We start from the raw sequence: 18,740 nt of genomic DNA on the forward strand, positions 1-18,740 counted from the left end.
CCGACACAGCGGCCGCGTGTCAAAAACAAAATAACAAACATGACCAAATCTGACCTTTGTACACACATGCGCAATTGATGAAAATTCCTCAGACTTAAAAAGAGTTTCGCACCATAACAACGGAAAGCTTTATAAAATACACTTGAATTAGCTTAACATTTGTGCACAATAATGCCAGGATTTGAAGTTAAAGATGGTGAATATACATCTGTTATTTATTCAATGGTAAGTTTATGAGAATCATATAAAATAAATAATTAAAATGAGGTCCTAGGTAGGCCTAGACTAGGCCTAGGGCCAGGCCTAGCCAGCCCGAGTTAGCAATCATGAGCCTACTGAGTAGTAGTTTAAGTAGTATAATGGAATCAGGGACGTTTCGGCCCACTTTGGGGGCCGGGGGGGGGGGGACTTTTATTACATTTTAGTGGTAATTTATCAAGTTTTAAAAGAAGATGTTTGAAATAACTGCAAAACATGTCACGTGAATGGCATAGGCCTAGGCCTATTTATTATTTATTTGATTTGAATATTTATATTTTTAATATGAAAATCATCATAAAAAATACATACAAAATGTTATGATCTAAAATAAAAAATATAAACGTATTGCTTTAAACACGTAAATATAACAAAAACAATAATATATATAAAACAAGTTAATTAAAAAATAAATAATATGATTGACAATATATTAATAGTTATTTATTAACATTGGTATAATTAATTGGCCGAAAGTCCCGGGCCAAAATTGCGTAATTTAATTGATACTTAATTTAACTTATTGATATCTATACTTTTTAAAAACCTATTGTTTTTATTTTCAGATCAAAGAGGCAAAGTTTGCAGATGCAATAAAGATCTTATCAAAAGAGTTGCAAAATCACCCAAAGGTAATTGTAATTGATAAAACAAAAATCTACCCAAAAAAACCCAAAATGTTTCTACTGTAATCTACAATTTATATTGTTAAAGTAAACAAGTGTTAAGATGAAAGCAATGTGATTAGATCTACTATTCCTTGCACTTGGACATAACCCTTTTTACAGTGTTATAAGTCATAATTTAATGTTATTTTAAACCATTTTGTGTCTTCAGGCAAGAGCAGCCTTGTCTCTACTTGGTTATTGCTACTATCAAATGCAGGATTATAGCAATGCTGCTGAGTGCTATCAACAACTAGTTGAGATCAACCCAGAGGTAGATGAGTACAAGCTATACTATGCTCAGTCCCTCTACAACGCCTGCATGTACCCTGAGGCTATGAAGGTCACATTTCAAATTGAGAACAAGAACTATCAAAGCAAGGTACAGTATGAAGTTCCCATATACTGGCGCAGGTTTAAGGTATATACAACCCCAAAAGAGTGTTAAACCACAAATTATTTTAGTTGACCTAAATGCATTTTGGTCCTCCGAAATCTATATTCTGTAAAAGAGTGTGAGGTGAGATTTGCTCTAGATAATTATGATCATTCATACAATGCTTTTTTTTTTTCAGATAACTAAACTGCAAGCAGCCATTAAGTATGGTGAAGAAGATTTACCAGCAGCGAAGGTATATTTGAAAATGATCTAAAATAAAACATATTTATTGTAATAGTACAGTACTCTCAACCATAGTTCATCACAGTAAACACACCACACCATACTTACCTAATTACCTTTGTGTTTCTTACAGACATTGGTCGAACAATCAGCTTCAGAAGATCCTGACACTGAGGTGAACCTAGGATGCTTGCTATTCAAGGAAGGACGCTATGATGTTGCCTGCCAGAAATTCCAAACAGCATTACAGATTTTGGGATATAGACCAGGTAGGTTACCAACAAATACATTCTAAGCATCATAACTTATTGTCCTGTTTATACTTTGTATAACCCACTCTTAAACATATTTGTTTTCCTTGTAGATTTGTCCTATAACATTGCACTATGTCACTACTGCATGAAGCAGTATGCCCCAGCTCTCAAGAACATTGCCGATATTATTGAAAGAGGCATTCGAGAACACCCAGGTATGTTAAAATAGTGCTGAAGATGTGAAATTCTCTGTTTCATTTGAAACAATATATATATGTTTATATATCCATTCTGCAGACAGTACTGTTTATATATGAATAATTTTAATCCCTATACACTATGCACCCAGTTTAAAAATGCGTACATTTTCTACTCTATACAGAGCTAAGTGTTGGCATGACAACAGAAGGTATTGAGGTGCGTAGCGTTGGCAACACCCTTGTACTGCATGAGACTGCCCTCATCGAAGCATTCAACCTGAAAGCTGCAATTGAGTTTCAATTGAAAAACTGTAAGTAAGCAATGGTACAAACATAAAACTAGAGTACTTTTTAAACCTAATAATAGTTGAGAAGCAAGACGGTCAGAATATGTGTTCAAACCTTCAATGAGCATGTTGTATTGATAAGATTTGCTTTTTTCCAGTGGAAGCTGCACAAGAAGCATTGACAGACATGCCACCAAGAGCAGAAGAGGTGAGTAATGTAGCCAACCTAGATTTTGTAAATCATGTGACAGCTAGTTCAAGACAGGGATGGATCCAACATTTTTTAACTGGAGTGTTAACATGTATTAATAATACAGTAGTCTGTCAAAAATACTGTAGACATCAAAAAGTAGTTCATAATTTCATTTTAGCTGTGAAAAGGGTGGGAATGCGCACCCCCACCCCCTAACCTAAGACAACCTACTCGGATAGGATAATTCATAATACAATAATGTGACTGCTGATCCTACCTTTTAGCTAGGCATGTGAGTACTCCACAATATGATACTATCTGTACTAGAATTTAAACATACTGTATGTTATACCTTATTATTCAATATTTTATAGGAAATAGATCCAGTGACACTGCACAACCAGGCATTAATGAACATGGAAACAAACCCAACACAAGGCTTTGAGAAACTACAGTTCCTGCTGCAGCAAAGTCCTTGCCCACCAGAAACATTTGGCAATTTACTTGTATTGTATATCAAATATGAGGTACATTTTTTTTTAAATAAGCTAATTCATTAAAACTCACTCAGAGCGTTGTATTAGTTATTAAAGAAATTGATATACAGTAGTAGAAATAGTAGAATTTAATTAAAAATATTATATAGCAATCTTTCTGTTTTTCTATTAGTACTATGATTTGGCAGCAGATGTCTTAGCAGAAAATGCACACATGACTTTCAAATTCCTCAGTCAGTATCTGTATGATTTCTTGGACACTGTAATCACGAAGCAAACGTCGCCTGAGGAAGCATACCGCCGCTTTGACGACATGGCGACACGGCATACCGAACAGTTACGGAAACTTACGAAGCAAGTTCAAGAATCGCGGCAGAATCATGATGATGAGTCTGTGAAACAGGCGGTTAATGATTATGATGATGCATTAGAAAGGTAAAGAAAGTTTAGCCGTACAGATTAGAAAAAACCGCCAAACACAGTGAATGAATTGACATTTATAGAATGAAGTTACTTTTTAGACAGAGTTAGTGTACATGAAAATGTATTTTTAAATATGGTAAACAATTTTAGGCTTACAAATCTAGCACTTGCATGACAAGGAACAGGACCAAGCTATATGAATTATGCATATGTTGTATTATGGCACCTTGAGCGTTCCATAGAACTGGGTGCAATTATAATTGTCTTGGTTTTTTACTACACTAGGTACATCCCTGTACTTATGCAGCAAGCCAAGATTTACTGGGATCTCGATAACTACAAACAAGTTGAGAAGATTTTTCGAAAATCGGTTGAATTCTGTAACGAGCATGATGCATGGAAACTGAATGTTGCACACGTTTTATTTATGCAAGAAAATAAGTATAAAGAAGCAGCTGGCTTTTATGAACCAATCGTAAAGAAAAATTTTGATAATGTAAGATTTTGTTTATTTGATAATGTTTATTTGATAATGTTTATGTCCAGCCACGGTGCCTACAATGAACAACATGGCTTAGATAGACCAATACACATACTGACTGTGTTCTTTTAATGTATGTATTGTACATCCATCTTCTTTTCTTACAGATTTTGTCTATAAGTGCAATTGTATTGGCAAACTTATGTGTTTCATACATTATGACAAGTCAAAACGAAGAAGCAGAGGAATTGATGCGGAAAATAGAGAAAGAAGAAGAGCAAGTAGCTTACGACGACCCCGATCGCAAGATATATCACTTGTGTATCGTAAACCTTGTTATCGGTACACTGTACTGTGCTAAAGGCAACTATGAGTTTGGGATTTCACGTGTTATTAAAAGCTTGGAACCTTACAACAAGAAGGTGTGTATTTTTCTTTATAGTAATCTTTATGTATTTCAATGTTTTCAGTACTCAATTTATTTTCTCCAGTTCACCAAGGCCATATGACATAAAACATGCAATTTTTTTAACTTGGTGTGACCATTATAAATAATAATTATAAATTCTGTTCTGAAATTTAATTGTAAGTGAAATGAAAGTTGCAAGTAAGCTAAAATGCCTAGCAGTAAGTTTGTTAAATATTATCCCATGTTTTCATGCAGCTTGGTACAGACACCTGGTTCTATGCCAAACGTTGTTTCCTCTCGTTACTGGAGAACATGTCTAAACACATGATTATGTTACGAGATAGTGTCATTCAAGAGTGTGTACAATTTCTGGAACACTGTGAAGGTGAGTGAATCATGAAATAAAATTATTTGGTTCCATCTACTGATTGAGGCTCAACGGATACTGTAGTCGCGCGAGTGACAGAGCAGTTGAGACAGTGGAACCGTACTTGCGTAGCCGTAACATCAGCAAGGGTTCGAGGCTCACTCACTCCATAGTTCTGGTGGTAGAACGAGTCTTCTCGGATAAAGACTATAAACCGTAAGTCCAGTGTACACACATTGCTCATGTGCACTTTAAAGAACCTAGTACATCTTTTGAGAGGAGTATGTGGTTACCCTGTGTACTAGTCCACACACACACACACACACAGCGCCACTGTGCAATTGGGACTGTTTTAGAGGTGTTTACCACTTGTTGGTCCCTTTCTTCACTAATGTACATGTTTGTTAGTAATAAGTTGAATAAATAATAAATAAAGGCCTAATATTCTATTTTTGTTCTTACAGTTTATGGCCGTGATGTGATTGTACAAGTGGAGCAACCACTAGCTGAGGAAAGGATACATGAAGGCATTAATACATGCACATACGAGGCAAGGCTTCTTAAAAGCCTCTTCCTGGATCTTGTATAAACGTTTGATCTGAAAACATTGATCTATATGTACTGTACACATCATAAGGATAAGAATACCAATTTTGGTTAATATTTATGGATAATATGATTATAAAACAAGTGTAAAGCTCCATCTACACTATCAAACTAATTTGACAAAAAAAGTGTGATGTGCCCAAATATAGTAGTGATCTGCTTAAATATGGTAGTGCTATGACATCATCATGTCCATATATGGGCCCACCCCATTTTGTTGTCACATAAAGTTTGATAGTGTAGACAGAGCTTAATAATGCTGAAATGTGGTATGAAGTATGCCCTCATTGAACAGATGAGTTCATAAACCATTGTAAAATAGAGCCTATTGTAAATTAGCTTGAGACCGAAACAAATACACAAAAAATGTGTTTTTTTGCAGTTTATTCATCAATGAACTTAATTATTCCAGTGAATAGTGTTAAATAAATGATGATTACAGTACTTGGCACTGTGTGACATTACTATTATTATTACTTAAGCAATACTACATTTACAAAAAAATAGTCCTTGATTTTAAATTACTATTTACAGTTAAATTATCAATGTTTTACCTATAAAATATTCTTGGCTCCAATCTGTAAACAGGGAGCAATTATAAAAATCAAATAATAATATTTTTGTGGATTTCAAGGTGACAATAAATACTATATCTAAAAAGGTTTCTTTTTTTTTTTGGCTTGGTAATAAATGTAAATATTTATATTGGTATACTATGTTATTCAATGTGCAAACGAGAGAAATTATATATATATGTGAATACAATATGAATATGCAATGAACTCATACCTATTATAGTACAGTACATTCTTTATTGATATAACTTTAATTCAATTTGATTTTCATAAGATACTGTACATCATTATGTAGTAATATTAAACATTTTTTTTTTAAAGTAGAAATGCACTTGGTTAGGTGAACGGAGTTCTATAAATAGGGCCAGTGAATTTAATTGAGTTTCTTGCTGTGTAATGGTTATTGATAGGGATATATTAGAGTTGCGGGTGTTATAAATGTGATAGGAATTAAGAGGGCTTAAAAAACAAATGGAATGTCTTTACGTTAAGGTGCTATATGGGAAATAGTCAGGCTGGCTTAACATTGTATAAATGTAAATTATAACAACCATACAGAAAAACTTGATTGACGGATATGATGACCAATCCGTAATCATTTTTCTCTTGGACCAATCAACAATATCCGTTGTCGTCATCATACTCCTCTTGTACCTCTTCCTCAACTTCATCACCATCGTCTTCATCTTTCTTCTCTGCTCCCATTCCTCGGCCCAGTGGGATATCCAGTGAACGGTGGATTGCTTCGATTGTTCGCATGTTGACGTAAAACGCCATGTTTACAGTTGGTATTCGACTTCGCATCTCTTCCATGCATGCATATGCCTAAAGAGAAGAATAAGAAGTTTGGATTAACCAATACTTTTAATTATCAACTCTCCATAGAGCAGAACTAGTGAAAGCCAACACAAACATGAATACAGATAGTGATATAACATCATCATGTCCATATATAGGCACATCACATTGTTTTGTCACATTAAGTTTGATAGTGTAGACAGAGCTTTAGATAAGTATTAAATGTAAAATCAGAAGGATTCAGTTTAATTACCTTTTTATAGGTCTCTTGTCTGGCATAGTGCTCTATCATCATGCCATAGACATCACCAACTCTTACAGCACTGTCCAAATCTTGTTCTTCTAGCAGTACTTGGCACTGCTTCATGGCTTCTTCAGGGTCTTCATCATAAACTCTATAAAGAAACAAATTATGCTATGAGACATAAAAGTTATGAATATAACACCTCTAGTATAAGTTATAAGACAAAATTCCAGGGAAGAGGTTCTAGTACCAAATTAGACAATAAAATGCAAACCTAAAATTGTACAGTGAAAGAATGGCATTAAGCTCAGTGAATTCAGTACTTACCGTCTCGCCTGCACAAACTTCTTGACAAGATTAATGCGATGTTTTAGGGCAGCTAGCTTTTCTTCTTGTTGGGATGCATTCTTCAACTTGGCCTTGCTCAAACATTTATAAGCCTCACTTAACGCTCCTAGAGCTTTATCATAATTCTGGTATTCATCAATTTCAACCTAGGATTAAAAAGTATTTACCAGATTTAGTAACATAATGTAATGATATTTCACAGTTGAGTGCACTAGCTATGGATGGACAGATTTTCCATTTATTTTCAACAATCAGTTCAAAAAGTTACCTGAGCACATGCATCATAAAATCCCGACAAAGAATCTAAAGCACGCCCTCTAGTGTAGAATCCAATGATATTTTTCATTATTTCTGGATCTTTGCGCCAATCCAAAGACTGCAAGTAGTTTGCAGCCATCACATAAATCTCTTTCTGACGAGACACACCAGCAAAGAAGATAATCTTCTCAGTATCGCCAGACTTCAAGAGTGCCTTCATTGCCTGAATAAAGAAAAGAAATAAATCTTTCTTAATACTCCACCTAATCCTAATTCAACTTTTAACAAATTGTTTTTTCAGTGATGCCCAACTTACCTTAGCTTTATTGCCTGCTTGGGTATATTTCTTAGTAGCCAAATGATAAGACCCTTGTTGAAAACAGATGTCTGCTACTCTTTCTAGTAATTTGATCCGCAGATCGTTGTTGGGATCATCTTTTGAAATTGTCATTTTCTCAGCTAACTTTTCAGTTATGTTCACACCTTGTTGCATACATATGTCAAGTGCCTCTGTAAACTGAATACAAACATTTAAGTATAATTTTTTTACCAGATGGTATTACTAAATCATAGGATCTCTCAAGAATAGGGATAATATTAATAATTTCTTGGACCCAAACGTAGTTATTATCAAGAGATTTGATTTATCAAATGTTCAAACCTTCTTTGCAACAACCAGCAAATCAACAGCTTTATCATACTGCCCATGTTCCATGAAGAAATCAGCACAACGGTTGAGTAACATAGGGTCTGTTTTCTCATCCAGATCCTCAGCAATCAGTTGCAATGCTGCAAACTGTTGTGTGTCAAAAGCAAGCTCCAGAGCTTTGGAAAAATGACCACCCTAAAAAATAAGGCATTTAATATACTGATAAAAGAAACCATTATTAACAGACACAGGGAAAATTGTTGCCAGTGTGGCGTAGCAAAATGTTACATAAAACTGTTGGGTCCCCCTCCATACAGAATCACTTAACTGGTATAACATTGGAGTCTGCCCTCTTAACATATATATAGAGATCATTGGTTCAAGCATTTTTACCTTGTGATACAGCATAACTGCTTTATCCATGGTTTGAGGGCTACTTTCATAGTATTGTGCAGCATCAATCATATCTGCTGAATTGCTCATCAAGGCAAGATTCATTAACTGGTCTTCCATGTTGTTCTCCTGTAAGAGGGCATAGGTTTAGTCACATATGGCAATATGCAGATTTAATGAATTAATTAATGCCTTGAAACCCACAAAATACATCTCTTCAGCTTAAACCTTGACAATTGGACACTTGCTGGAGTTTAGTCAAGTTGGATTGTTGGAACATTGAGACAAAACAGTTACATTATGTTACCTTGCAAAGACGAATAGCTTGACTATAAGCCTGGGCACGTGTAAAGAAATGGATGGACGATTTGTAGTCCTCCTGAAAAAAAAATTTAGTTGAATCTGAATAATAAATTGAATAAGAATAACCACTTGTTACAATTATTAGAAAAGGCTATAAATTATTATTTATTATCATATAAAGCTCTGTATACACTATCAAAGTAGTTTGACAAGTGTGTACCCAAATATGGTAGTATGACATCATCATGTCCATATATACATTTGATAATGTAGACAAAGCTTAATACTACATGTGAACATGGTACATACTGCGTTCTCATACTGCCTAGCAAGGTGATAACATGCTGCTCTGTCCCCTGTCTGACTTGCAATTTCGGATGCCTAATAAAAAAGGAAATATAGGTAATGCATTCACTCACTAATACAATGTTATGCATAGCTGTATACATGTGTGATTGAAAAACTGTTTGCAACTTACTTTTTCTAAGTTGTTACAATAGCAATAAACTCTAACCAATGATAGGTAGTCTTGAGCCATCTCATAGAATTGCAATGCTGTTTCCATCTCACTAGTACTCTCCATGTACTGAGCCCACCACTTCTTAAGCGATCTGTAATTTAAAATGCAGTAAAATAGATGAGATAAATTAATAAATTCAATAAAATACATCATTTATACTGTAGTGATCACTTTTTTCATTACCATACTCAGATAGGATTGCATAAATGTGCTAGATTCATGCTGTCAGAGTTTGTTGTGTACTTTACTACGCAAACAGTAAAACCATCTACAACCAATTTTTTGTGTGTGTTTTTGTAATTCTTACTTGTCTTTTGTTTTCATAATGTAGGCCTTCAATGCCTGAGGTTCATCAAATAACATCCGTGGAACTTCAAACCTGTGCGTGTCTGATTTTTCGTAACTATTGGAAACAAATCAACAAAATGTCATTCTATTTAAGTCAATTTCAGTATATTTTTATATAGTGTGATGAGATCCACTGAAGAATGTTGAATAGCACTGTGGCTAATTTATCTTTTTGGCTACAGTTGTGCTAAGCCAAAGGTATCACTTGGCGGCATGTGGAGTTATGCAAGTCTGATGAAGTCTGACAGGGCTAAAAAAAAAGGAAGAGTAATGCAATCAAGGAAATATTTACTTTGGTATAGCCCCATTCATGTCTCCTTTTGATTCCAAGTGTTTAGCATAGTTGTAATACGTTGTCCTAAGATGTATACGATCATGAAGCTCTGCTGTCTCCATGGCCTGATATAAACAAGAAAACAAGATGTAAACAAACCAAAAGAGGATAAGGCCATTACATGCGTAATACTAATGATGTACACAACTAATCTAGATTGTAAAATAAAGAGTATGTACATTCTCACCCAAAATAGTCACTCTGGCCCAAAATGTCTTGTTTTACTGACATTCTGGGACATTTATACTGTAGGTATCAGTCCTGGGAGAGTTCACCCTATAAAGAAATAATTCATATTGCTATAATACCTTAGCCCATTGTCCACTAGCCTGGTAGAATTGGTTTAGCAAATCATATCGACCACAATTCTTGTATAGTCTTTCAGCATCCTCCTGAAAACAACAAATATTTTACAAGATAGAATATGTGTGTAGAGAAAATAAATAAAAAATGACAAGAAAACACATGGGTTTAGCTCTGGCACTTCCATTATTTAACCCTCAAAGACAGATATTTCCGTACTTACCAGTAGGCCTAGCTGGATGGCTAGCATAGCTACACGAGCATCTAGTTCAGGCTCTTTCTCCGCCTCTCTCAGTGCCCTTGCTCCTCTAGCATGGCCCATGTTACCAAGGCAGACCTTTGCAACATCAAGCCTTCTTGTTTTAACACACATCGTAGCCATGTTCTCCCAGACAGATTCACTGAAAATTAGATACATTTACAGTCTGTAATGCAACTACAGTATATGCAAAGGTTCAGCAAAGCTCTGTCTGTACTATCATAAAATAGTTTGACAAAAAAGTGTGATACCAAATATGGTAGTGATATGACATCATCATGTCCATATATGGTCACATCACATTTTGTTGTCACATAAAGTTTGATAGTGTAGACAGAGCTTAAGGTTTGTATGGATGCACATGTCTTTCTTATGTTCTATTGATATTCCAGCAGTTCAATCGAAGAAGTTACTATTGCTGGGGAATGCTGTTTTTAAAAGGCTTTATGCCAATGCGGGTAAAGCTTTGTCTACACTGTCAAACTACCATATTTGAGAATATTAATACTTTTTTTGTCAAACTAGTTTGATAATGTAGACAGAGCTTTACACTTACCTTTTAATTAGTTTGATTGCCTTGAATGCCTCATCCATATTACCTATAGTGAGGTAAAAGCTGAAATTCATCATGCCATCGCGAGAATTCTTGTCACTGTCTTCCAAGCCTACAAAGTCTCGCATGACTTTGCGAGATGATGGGGAGTCAAATGCTAGTGTGTCAGCATCTTCATCATGCTTTTCACCAGGCTAAGGGAAAAATTCATATAATAAAGAAATTATATAGCAACAATTGCTATACCTGTATATGAGGAATGGAGAAAACTGAACAATATTGTTTATGTTGTTGGTCATACACAACGCATAAGATAACATAATAATTTGTTGCAATTCTATATTTCAATTGTTGATTTTAATTTCTCTCACAATGAAGGTTTAAACTCTAGTGCCAATTGTGCAGAATAATCACCTTTTTAACAAAGTATAAGTAAGGAACACCAGCTCCTAACATACTGCTGTAGCCAGAATGGAGAGGAAATCCACCTTGCAGCATCACACCAAAATCCAGAGTAGTAAAAAGGGACACTACCATTACTTCAGGCTGAAATAAAGCAATATGGTATGGTTACTGACAACAATTATGGTGGCATTTGATATTCATCCAGCTAGCCTACCTTGCCATGTTGATTTTATATCTAGCATGTTAATGTTATATACATAATAATGGCAATATCATATTTCATCACCATCTGAATAGGTCGTAATCTATTCAACTATCTTAGTCTCCACTTTTGAAAACCTTATTATAGTGTCTTTCACACCTGTTCCGGCACAGTTCCGGTCCGGCGAATCGAATGTCAATGTTTCGTTTTCACGACACTCCACACAGCTACGCACCAATCGATATGCGCGTAGCCGCATGAAAACGAAAAACATTGACATTCAATTAGATTTTCCTTTAGGTAACATTCTGCAACTACCTGAAATAAAAAAAGATTTACTGTACGTACGGGTAGATTATTAAGGGTGCTAATCTTTTTCTTCTTAGTTAGCGCTGCATTCTCATTGTCAGGTGCCAGAACAGCTTCACAGACAATCAGCTTTGGTTCCATTGGATCCCAGTAGAATCTGGACGGATATCTCATAGCAACATCTTGAGCGGCTTCTAGTCTTCCTCTGGAGAATTAAAGAGAACAAGTCAAGTCAAGAGATCTGTGGCCGTATTCACCAATTAAGTGAAATATTTCCCTTTAAATATTAAGTATTTCAATAACTCAATAAATATTTAAGTATTTCCCTTAAATTGTATTCACTCAGATAAGAATTTTTTCCTGTTTTTTCCCTTAGCCTAAGTATGAATGGTCACTGAACTCAAAACAGATTCTATAAACTTTGCTCTAAAACGACAAACCATTTTTATTTTTATTATCATTATACAACTTTGTACAAACCTTTCTACATCATTCATATCTTCATTATTTGTAAGTAATACATCATCTTGGTCTCCTTGTCCAGTCGCAAAATCAAAGTACTGTATAGAATCCATATCAACGTCCCATATATAGAGCTTAGAGTCTGGTGTACCATCAATCTATTGGAAATAAAATCACTATAAATAAATGCCATTGAATGACAGCCTGTAGCCTAATGCTCTGTCTAAACTATTAAACTGCAGTACTGTAGTTTGACAAAAAAAGGTGTGATGTGCCCAAATATGGTAGTGATATGACATCATCATGATACTTTACACAGAGCTTAAGATCATACGATAGTTGTAGATCAATAGCTATATTGTAGAATGTAAATGTAAGTAATTCAAAAGAAAAATATTTTGGTGTAATTATCTACTTATAGCATTAGAGTATTAATGCAGTTCATCCAAGTACTGGTATACAATTAAGCACACAAATAAGCATTACAGAGTAATATTTGAAATGATTGTTTTTAAAATATGACTTACCTTTTCCACTATTAAAGACACCCTAGTTCCACTGCTGTTTGCTTTGGCTGACTTTATAATCTTCAGTTCTGGTATAATTTCTGCAAAGTTTTTAGAGCAAGTTGATTTGGCTTCTCTGTAAAATAAAAAAAAACAGTACAGTCAGAGTATCTTAATCTAGGAACAAATGGTTGGACATGCTTTTACACTAAAAAAAACCTGTTTAAAGTGTAGCAGTGTGTCGCCACCTTGTAATGCAAAAGAAAGGACATCAAATCAAGCTCAGTCCTTCATTTCACCATTTTTAGGTCCTGGGCCCACTATTTCAAAATCCTGGATCTGCCACTGTTTGTGAAAAGAGTATAAGATCACAATGCAATGTACATCTTACCTCCTAGATATGTCATAAACTTTGACAAATCCTGTTGATGTGGCAACAACGAGGCATTTGTTACAAATCTCCATGGTAACTGGTTCACCATCATCATCATTTAGCGATATCAACTGCTTTACTGTGCCCTATATTTGTTTTTAAAGAAAAAAAATCAGTTACTCTTTTAAATTTTAAAAATTAATAAGATAACATTTTCCATAAATTTAAATACAAACTTGAATAATACCTGGAATGTCCTAACTTGTATTTTTCCTGGCTCAGTGGTGTAAACATTTTGCTCATACAAACAAACAACTGAAGACTCAGTAGAAAATGTACCTGAAAGCAAACAGAGTATATATTTCAATCTAACACCAAACTATTAATTTCAGTTAGCATTAAAAATAAAAGTTAAATAAAATATGAAAAAATCCAATATTACAGTACAGTGAAATTCAGGAACCAGAGACCGTATTCACCAATCACACTTAAGTGAGATATTTCCCTTGATTGTATTCACTTAGATAGGAGACTTTTTATTTTAAGGGTTTACCTTAGCCTACAGTAAATGTGAATGGCAAATACAGCCACAGGTATTGAATAATCATGGATTCTGCATTGACCCCTAAAAACCAATTGTTTGAACTATTAAATACCTGAGGCTCGAATAGCCTGTTGACCAATCTCATACACAACAGCTTTTCTACCATTCCAAATCACCATGTGCTCCTATCAAACATAATATAAAACAAATTTTAAAACAGATACAAATTTAAACTTTCTTTTGGTATTTTCTTAAAAATATTTTATTTAGTTTTTAATTAAAAAACGATATAGTGTAATAATATAAGTATAAAAATGTCACCTTTGATACATAGACTCCTTTAACATGAATATCGGTGTTAACGTTGTGATGAGTCTTATTAGCAAACATATCCACTGATAAGGTGTTAGGTCCTGTCTGCACCACACAGATCTGTGAACAGGAAATAAACTGTTCTGAGAATTTAAGATTTGTATAGAACAAACGAGAAGCTTCTTACACTCCGCCCAAAAAATTAGTGACTTCTAAACTAGAAGTGTGATGTGCCCAAATATGGTAGTGATATGCTTAAATATGGTAGTGATATGACATCATCATGTCCATTTATCACTTTTTTTGCCACATAAAGTTTGATAGTGTAGACAGAGCTTAATAGTAGTCTTCTGGAACCAAGATTCAATATTTTATGAGTAAAAAGGTGGCCTAAATGGTACATTGCATTTGTCATTAAGTTGACCTCTGACCTCATCTTTCATGTGTCCACTCATAAGCTGTTCATTCAAGACAGTAACAAGGTTGATTGTATTGGTTGCCAGGAGGTTCTTCTTTGTCCCCCATTTTATTTGAAGTATATTTCCTTCTAAGTTTGAAGCTTTCTGAAGTTTCCATTTAGTCTCACTGTCTTGCTTGCGAGCCATCAGACCGCGGTTAGGCGAGTACTTCCAGAATGCCACACGGCCTCGATCAGTTCCGCCTGCAAGAATTTCTGTTGAAAAAATCATATCGCATTAATATTTAACATTAGGATTTTTTGTATAATTAAATGATAACTGAAGTGTCAATATAAATTTAAAAATTTCAAACAATAATGATTGTACCTTTGTTTTTGCAGTATGAAACACAATTCACACATTCTCCTGTCTCAAATCCTGACTGTGGATCTAATGCGAGAACAAAGTTATCATCTTTATCGAGGTCCCACATACGAACAATACAGTCACCACTAGCAGTTGCTAATAGCCCCTTGCCAGCCCAGACAATGGCACAGTCTGTGTCTGTTGGCTTACCACTTAATTTAACCTGTTAAGACAAAAGACATTTAGTGGCTCTGTAGCATGGTGGTTGATGTATTCGCCTATCAAACACAATGTGTTTGGTTCAAATCTATATAACTTTATTATCTTTTTTCAAATATTCTCAGGTTTTATTGTTTCGAATATGAATATTTTATTGCACTAAATTTTCTTTATTAGAGCCTTCAAAACATTTTTTAGTGGCTCTGTAGCATGGTGGTTAATATATTTGCCTATCAATATCAATGTGTTTGGTTCAAATCTATATAACTTTATATTTTTTTAAATATTTTCAGGTTTCTAGTTTCACATATGAATACTTTATTGCACTAAAGTGTCTTTATTAGAGCCTTCAAAACATTTTTTAGTGGCTCTGTAGCATGGTGGTTAATATATTTGCCTATCAATATCAATGTGTTTGGTTCAAATCTATATAACTTTATATTTTTTTAAATATTTTCAGGTTTCTTGTTTCACATATGAATACTTTATTGCACTAAAGTGTCTTTATTAGAGCCTTCAAAACAGTAGTTTGTGGCTCTGTAGCATGGTGGTTAATATATTTGCCTATCAATATCAATGTGTTTGGTTCAAATCTATATAAAGTTCTGTCTACACTATCAAACTTTATGTGACAAAAAATGTGATGTGCCCATATATATTTTTTGGGACCATATTTAATGAGGGTGATCCATCCAGCAATTGCTGATCATTAGGGGCCCTCAGAGGTTCACGAGACAAAGATACACAAGATGCTCTACATAAACAAAGTCTTTGGGAGTGGAGTAATTTTGTCCTTAAAGAAAAAATCCTGACATGTGTCTGGACTTGAACCCAGGACCCTTGGAGTGGTAGTCAAGCATCATTACCACCAAGCCACAACTCCACTCCTATATGGACATGATGATGTCATAGCACTACCATATTTGGGCATATCACTACCATATTTGGGCACATCACACTTTTTGATAGTGTAGACAGAGCTTAACATTATGTTCATTATTCATACTTTCATAGTCTCCTGTAACTTTCCATCACTCATGACAGTATGTTGAGAAAGCATCAGAGAATCGGTGATGATAACCAGGATGTTACGATGCTCATTGTAAAGAAGCTTCTTCACCGGTTCCTCACACTTATGCATGTTGAAGACGTTTCCCTTTTCATCAATGTATATCACATCACCTACAAAACGGACAAATGACAAAAAGATCTGTAATGTTTTTTTTTCAAATCTAATCAAGATTTAAAAAACAATGTTTTTCCAAAATAATCGTCATAGTGAGACATTTTTAAGAAACTTACCATCTGCTCCAGCGACATAACAAGAAAAGCCATCACCAGCATTTGACTTGGACGTCTTGACAAGCTCCTTACGCCATGAAAACATGTCAAGCGCCCTTTCATCTCCTCTAACAGCTGCCCTGGCCAGTGCAGCTATTTCGGATCTAAAAATGAATAATCAAAGTAATTAATATATAATGAATAGTTGAATAAGAAGATAAATAAAATAAGAATATTCTTGGAAGCTGCTTTTTCTGATCTCAAGCTCTGTCTACACTGACAAATGATATGACATCATCATGTCCATATATGGGCACATCACATTTTGTTGTCACATAAAGTTTGATAGGTTAGACAGATCTTAAAACCAGGTAAATTAGATTTTGTGTAGTAATCCATTGAGCTTGTTTTTTCAACTTACTCTGAATTGTCTTGTGGTGTTGGCTTGAATATACACTGCCTTGGTTTCTGTTGATTTTCATGTTGACAAACTGGTGTTGGATTAATGCGACCCTTTGTATCGGCCTTCCATACTATTATAAGCCCAGCCTGGTGGAGTTAAAGATAATGAAAGTGTATGACATACATAGTATACTAGGCTTATGGCAGACACAGGACAGTGCCCATAGGAAGCTCAGCAGTCCTAAATGAGTTTCCTACTCACAAAAGACCAAATATTGAATTAAATATTATTATATCAAAAGAGATTCAATAAACAACATTACCTTGTCAGCAGTTACAATTCTAGTTCCACGATCGTTCCATGTAATCAAACATACTTCTGATTTATGCAAATTTGGCGCTTCGTGCACTTCTTTGGATTCATCGTTCCACACAAGAACCTGGCCAGATTCCCATCCACTGGCAAAGATTGGCTTAAGAGGGTGCCAACTTAATGAAGACGAGCCACATGAGCGTTGAACACAGGCATTTTCTAGTTCTTCCCCCTAAAAAGAAAGAAAGACAAGAATGAAAACAACAATACTAAATAAAAATTGCATGGAACCTTAAATGCCTTCCATCCTCCGGCACAACTTGTATAATTTAAATAATTATATTTAAGATATCTTTGCCTTGTCATTTTTAACCTCTTGTTACGTCCATGTACTGTATTGTATTTTACAATCATTTACCTTTGTCTTTTAGATGCCAATTTATAAAATTATTATTATTATAAACTTTGTTGTATTTGGAAATAAGGTCACATATTACTGTAGTTTAGCCCTTTATAAATAAATAAATTTTAAAATTAAAAAATAAATACCTCTTCATTGTAGAGTTGCACAGTGCCTCCACCTCCTTCTGTTCTTGTAGCAACAGCTAGAAGTAGTTGCGTATCATGCCATGCAATGTCAACTTGACTTCCAGCAACTGTTTGAACTCTATGGTCGAAGTATACAGCCATCTTCCTCTAAATGTATGGTTCCAAACTCACAAGACAGCGATAATGATGTGAGTCTGCAGAAAGAAATACAGGAATCTTTACGAACCCAATCTTACACTAGTAGTAGTACTAGTAGAGGAGAAATTGTTTTGCAGAGTCAATTAGATGATAATAGTAATAATAGTCTAGGCCTATTGGTTCATTAAAAATCATATCATTAATATAGTGATAAGATAATATTGTGTTAATTAATAATACAAAATATATTATTTAGCTTAGACTAGGCCCAGGCATCAGTCAATTTAATAATAAATTGATAAATAATAATAATATTGTTCATACTAAAAAATAAAATAATATTCTGTAATCACTAGGCTAAATAAATAATATATAGGCATATAGCCTATACAATATTATTCTAAGTCTAGATCTTTATTCAGTGGATAAATATGCAACCAATGAGTGGTTTACAAAAAATACGTTCAGGCCCTCATTTTTGCCTTTTAACCTGGGAGGAGAGGCACAGAAAAGGCACTGCGGTCCCATGAAATTGCGGGGAATGATGGCAAGCTAGGACCTAACTAGCCTAGCAGCTATCTAAAGTAAAACATTATTTTCTATATTGTACATACAATAAACAATATATAACTTATTTAATGCTTACAAAACTATATATATTGGATCGCTTTCTAATGTATTAATTATTCATCTCATTGTCTATTAATTTAGAGAGAGGAATCACACTTTCTATTTACAGTTGTTTTTTCCAGTTCGCCCTCATAGTTACAAAAATAATATGGGGCGCTTAATTAGCAAAAATATGTAACATTTA

At 34.5% G+C, this 18,740-nt stretch overlaps 2 protein-coding genes across 2 annotated transcripts; one reads left to right on the top strand and one right to left on the bottom strand.

The window, feature by feature from the left end:
- The first annotated feature begins 87 nt into the window (after positions 1 to 87).
- On the top strand, positions 88 to 5,867 carry LOC144839745 (intraflagellar transport protein 70A-like). Its single transcript, XM_078695217.1, has 14 exons — positions 88 to 225; positions 825 to 890; positions 1,096 to 1,305; positions 1,499 to 1,555; positions 1,679 to 1,814; positions 1,910 to 2,014; positions 2,182 to 2,310; positions 2,445 to 2,494; positions 2,854 to 3,006; positions 3,149 to 3,411; positions 3,685 to 3,895; positions 4,048 to 4,302; positions 4,545 to 4,674; positions 5,121 to 5,867. Exons 1-14 carry the CDS (start codon positions 172 to 174, stop codon positions 5,243 to 5,245), a joined length of 1,944 nt encoding a protein of 647 aa, XP_078551343.1. The 5' UTR covers positions 88 to 171; the 3' UTR covers positions 5,246 to 5,867.
- Positions 5,868 to 5,894: 27 nt separating this feature from the next.
- Positions 5,895 to 18,672, bottom strand: LOC144839742 (intraflagellar transport protein 140 homolog). Its single transcript, XM_078695213.1, has 31 exons — positions 18,573 to 18,672; positions 17,789 to 17,982; positions 17,250 to 17,471; positions 16,946 to 17,073; positions 16,546 to 16,688; positions 16,250 to 16,425; positions 15,046 to 15,247; positions 14,692 to 14,933; positions 14,270 to 14,380; positions 14,061 to 14,133; positions 13,652 to 13,743; positions 13,423 to 13,550; positions 13,053 to 13,167; positions 12,544 to 12,683; positions 12,103 to 12,268; positions 11,562 to 11,693; positions 11,151 to 11,341; positions 10,559 to 10,736; positions 10,341 to 10,424; positions 9,991 to 10,097; positions 9,658 to 9,753; positions 9,309 to 9,441; positions 9,140 to 9,211; positions 8,835 to 8,906; positions 8,528 to 8,656; positions 8,147 to 8,329; positions 7,802 to 8,002; positions 7,496 to 7,708; positions 7,207 to 7,373; positions 6,889 to 7,030; positions 5,895 to 6,662 (listed from the first exon to the last, which is right to left on the bottom strand). The coding sequence occupies exons 2-31, from the start codon at positions 17,927 to 17,929 to the stop codon at positions 6,453 to 6,455; spliced, it is 4,389 nt and encodes a 1,462-aa protein (XP_078551339.1). The 5' UTR covers positions 17,930 to 17,982; positions 18,573 to 18,672; the 3' UTR covers positions 5,895 to 6,452.
- Between the last annotated feature and the right edge of the window lie 68 nt (positions 18,673 to 18,740).

The sequence above is a fragment of the Antedon bifida genome, chromosome 4, assembly GCF_963402885.1.
Source record: "Antedon bifida chromosome 4, ecAntBifi1.1, whole genome shotgun sequence".
Taxonomy (NCBI): Eukaryota; Metazoa; Echinodermata; class Crinoidea; order Comatulida; family Antedonidae; genus Antedon; species Antedon bifida.

Bases quoted from the DNA above. Each gene is read 5' to 3' on its own strand.
- LOC144839742 (XM_078695213.1), bottom strand. From the start codon at position 17,929: ATGGCTGTATACTTCGACCATAGAGTTCAAACAGTTGCTGGAAGTCAA. The intron at 14,134-14,269 runs GTGACATTTTTA...TATGTTTGATAG, and splicing joins AAGGAGTCTATGTATCAAAG to GAGCACATGGTGATTTGGAA. The intron at 11,694-12,102 runs GTACGTACAGTA...GCTTTATTTCAG, and splicing joins GCACCCTTAATAATCTACCC to CCTGAAGTAATGGTAGTGTC.
- LOC144839745 (XM_078695217.1), top strand. From the start codon at position 172: ATGCCAGGATTTGAAGTTAAAGATGGTGAATATACATCTGTTATTTAT. The intron at 891-1,095 runs GTAATTGTAATT...TTGTGTCTTCAG, and splicing joins AGTTGCAAAATCACCCAAAG to GCAAGAGCAGCCTTGTCTCT. The intron at 2,311-2,444 runs GTAAGTAAGCAA...GCTTTTTTCCAG, and splicing joins TGAGTTTCAATTGAAAAACT to TGGAAGCTGCACAAGAAGCA.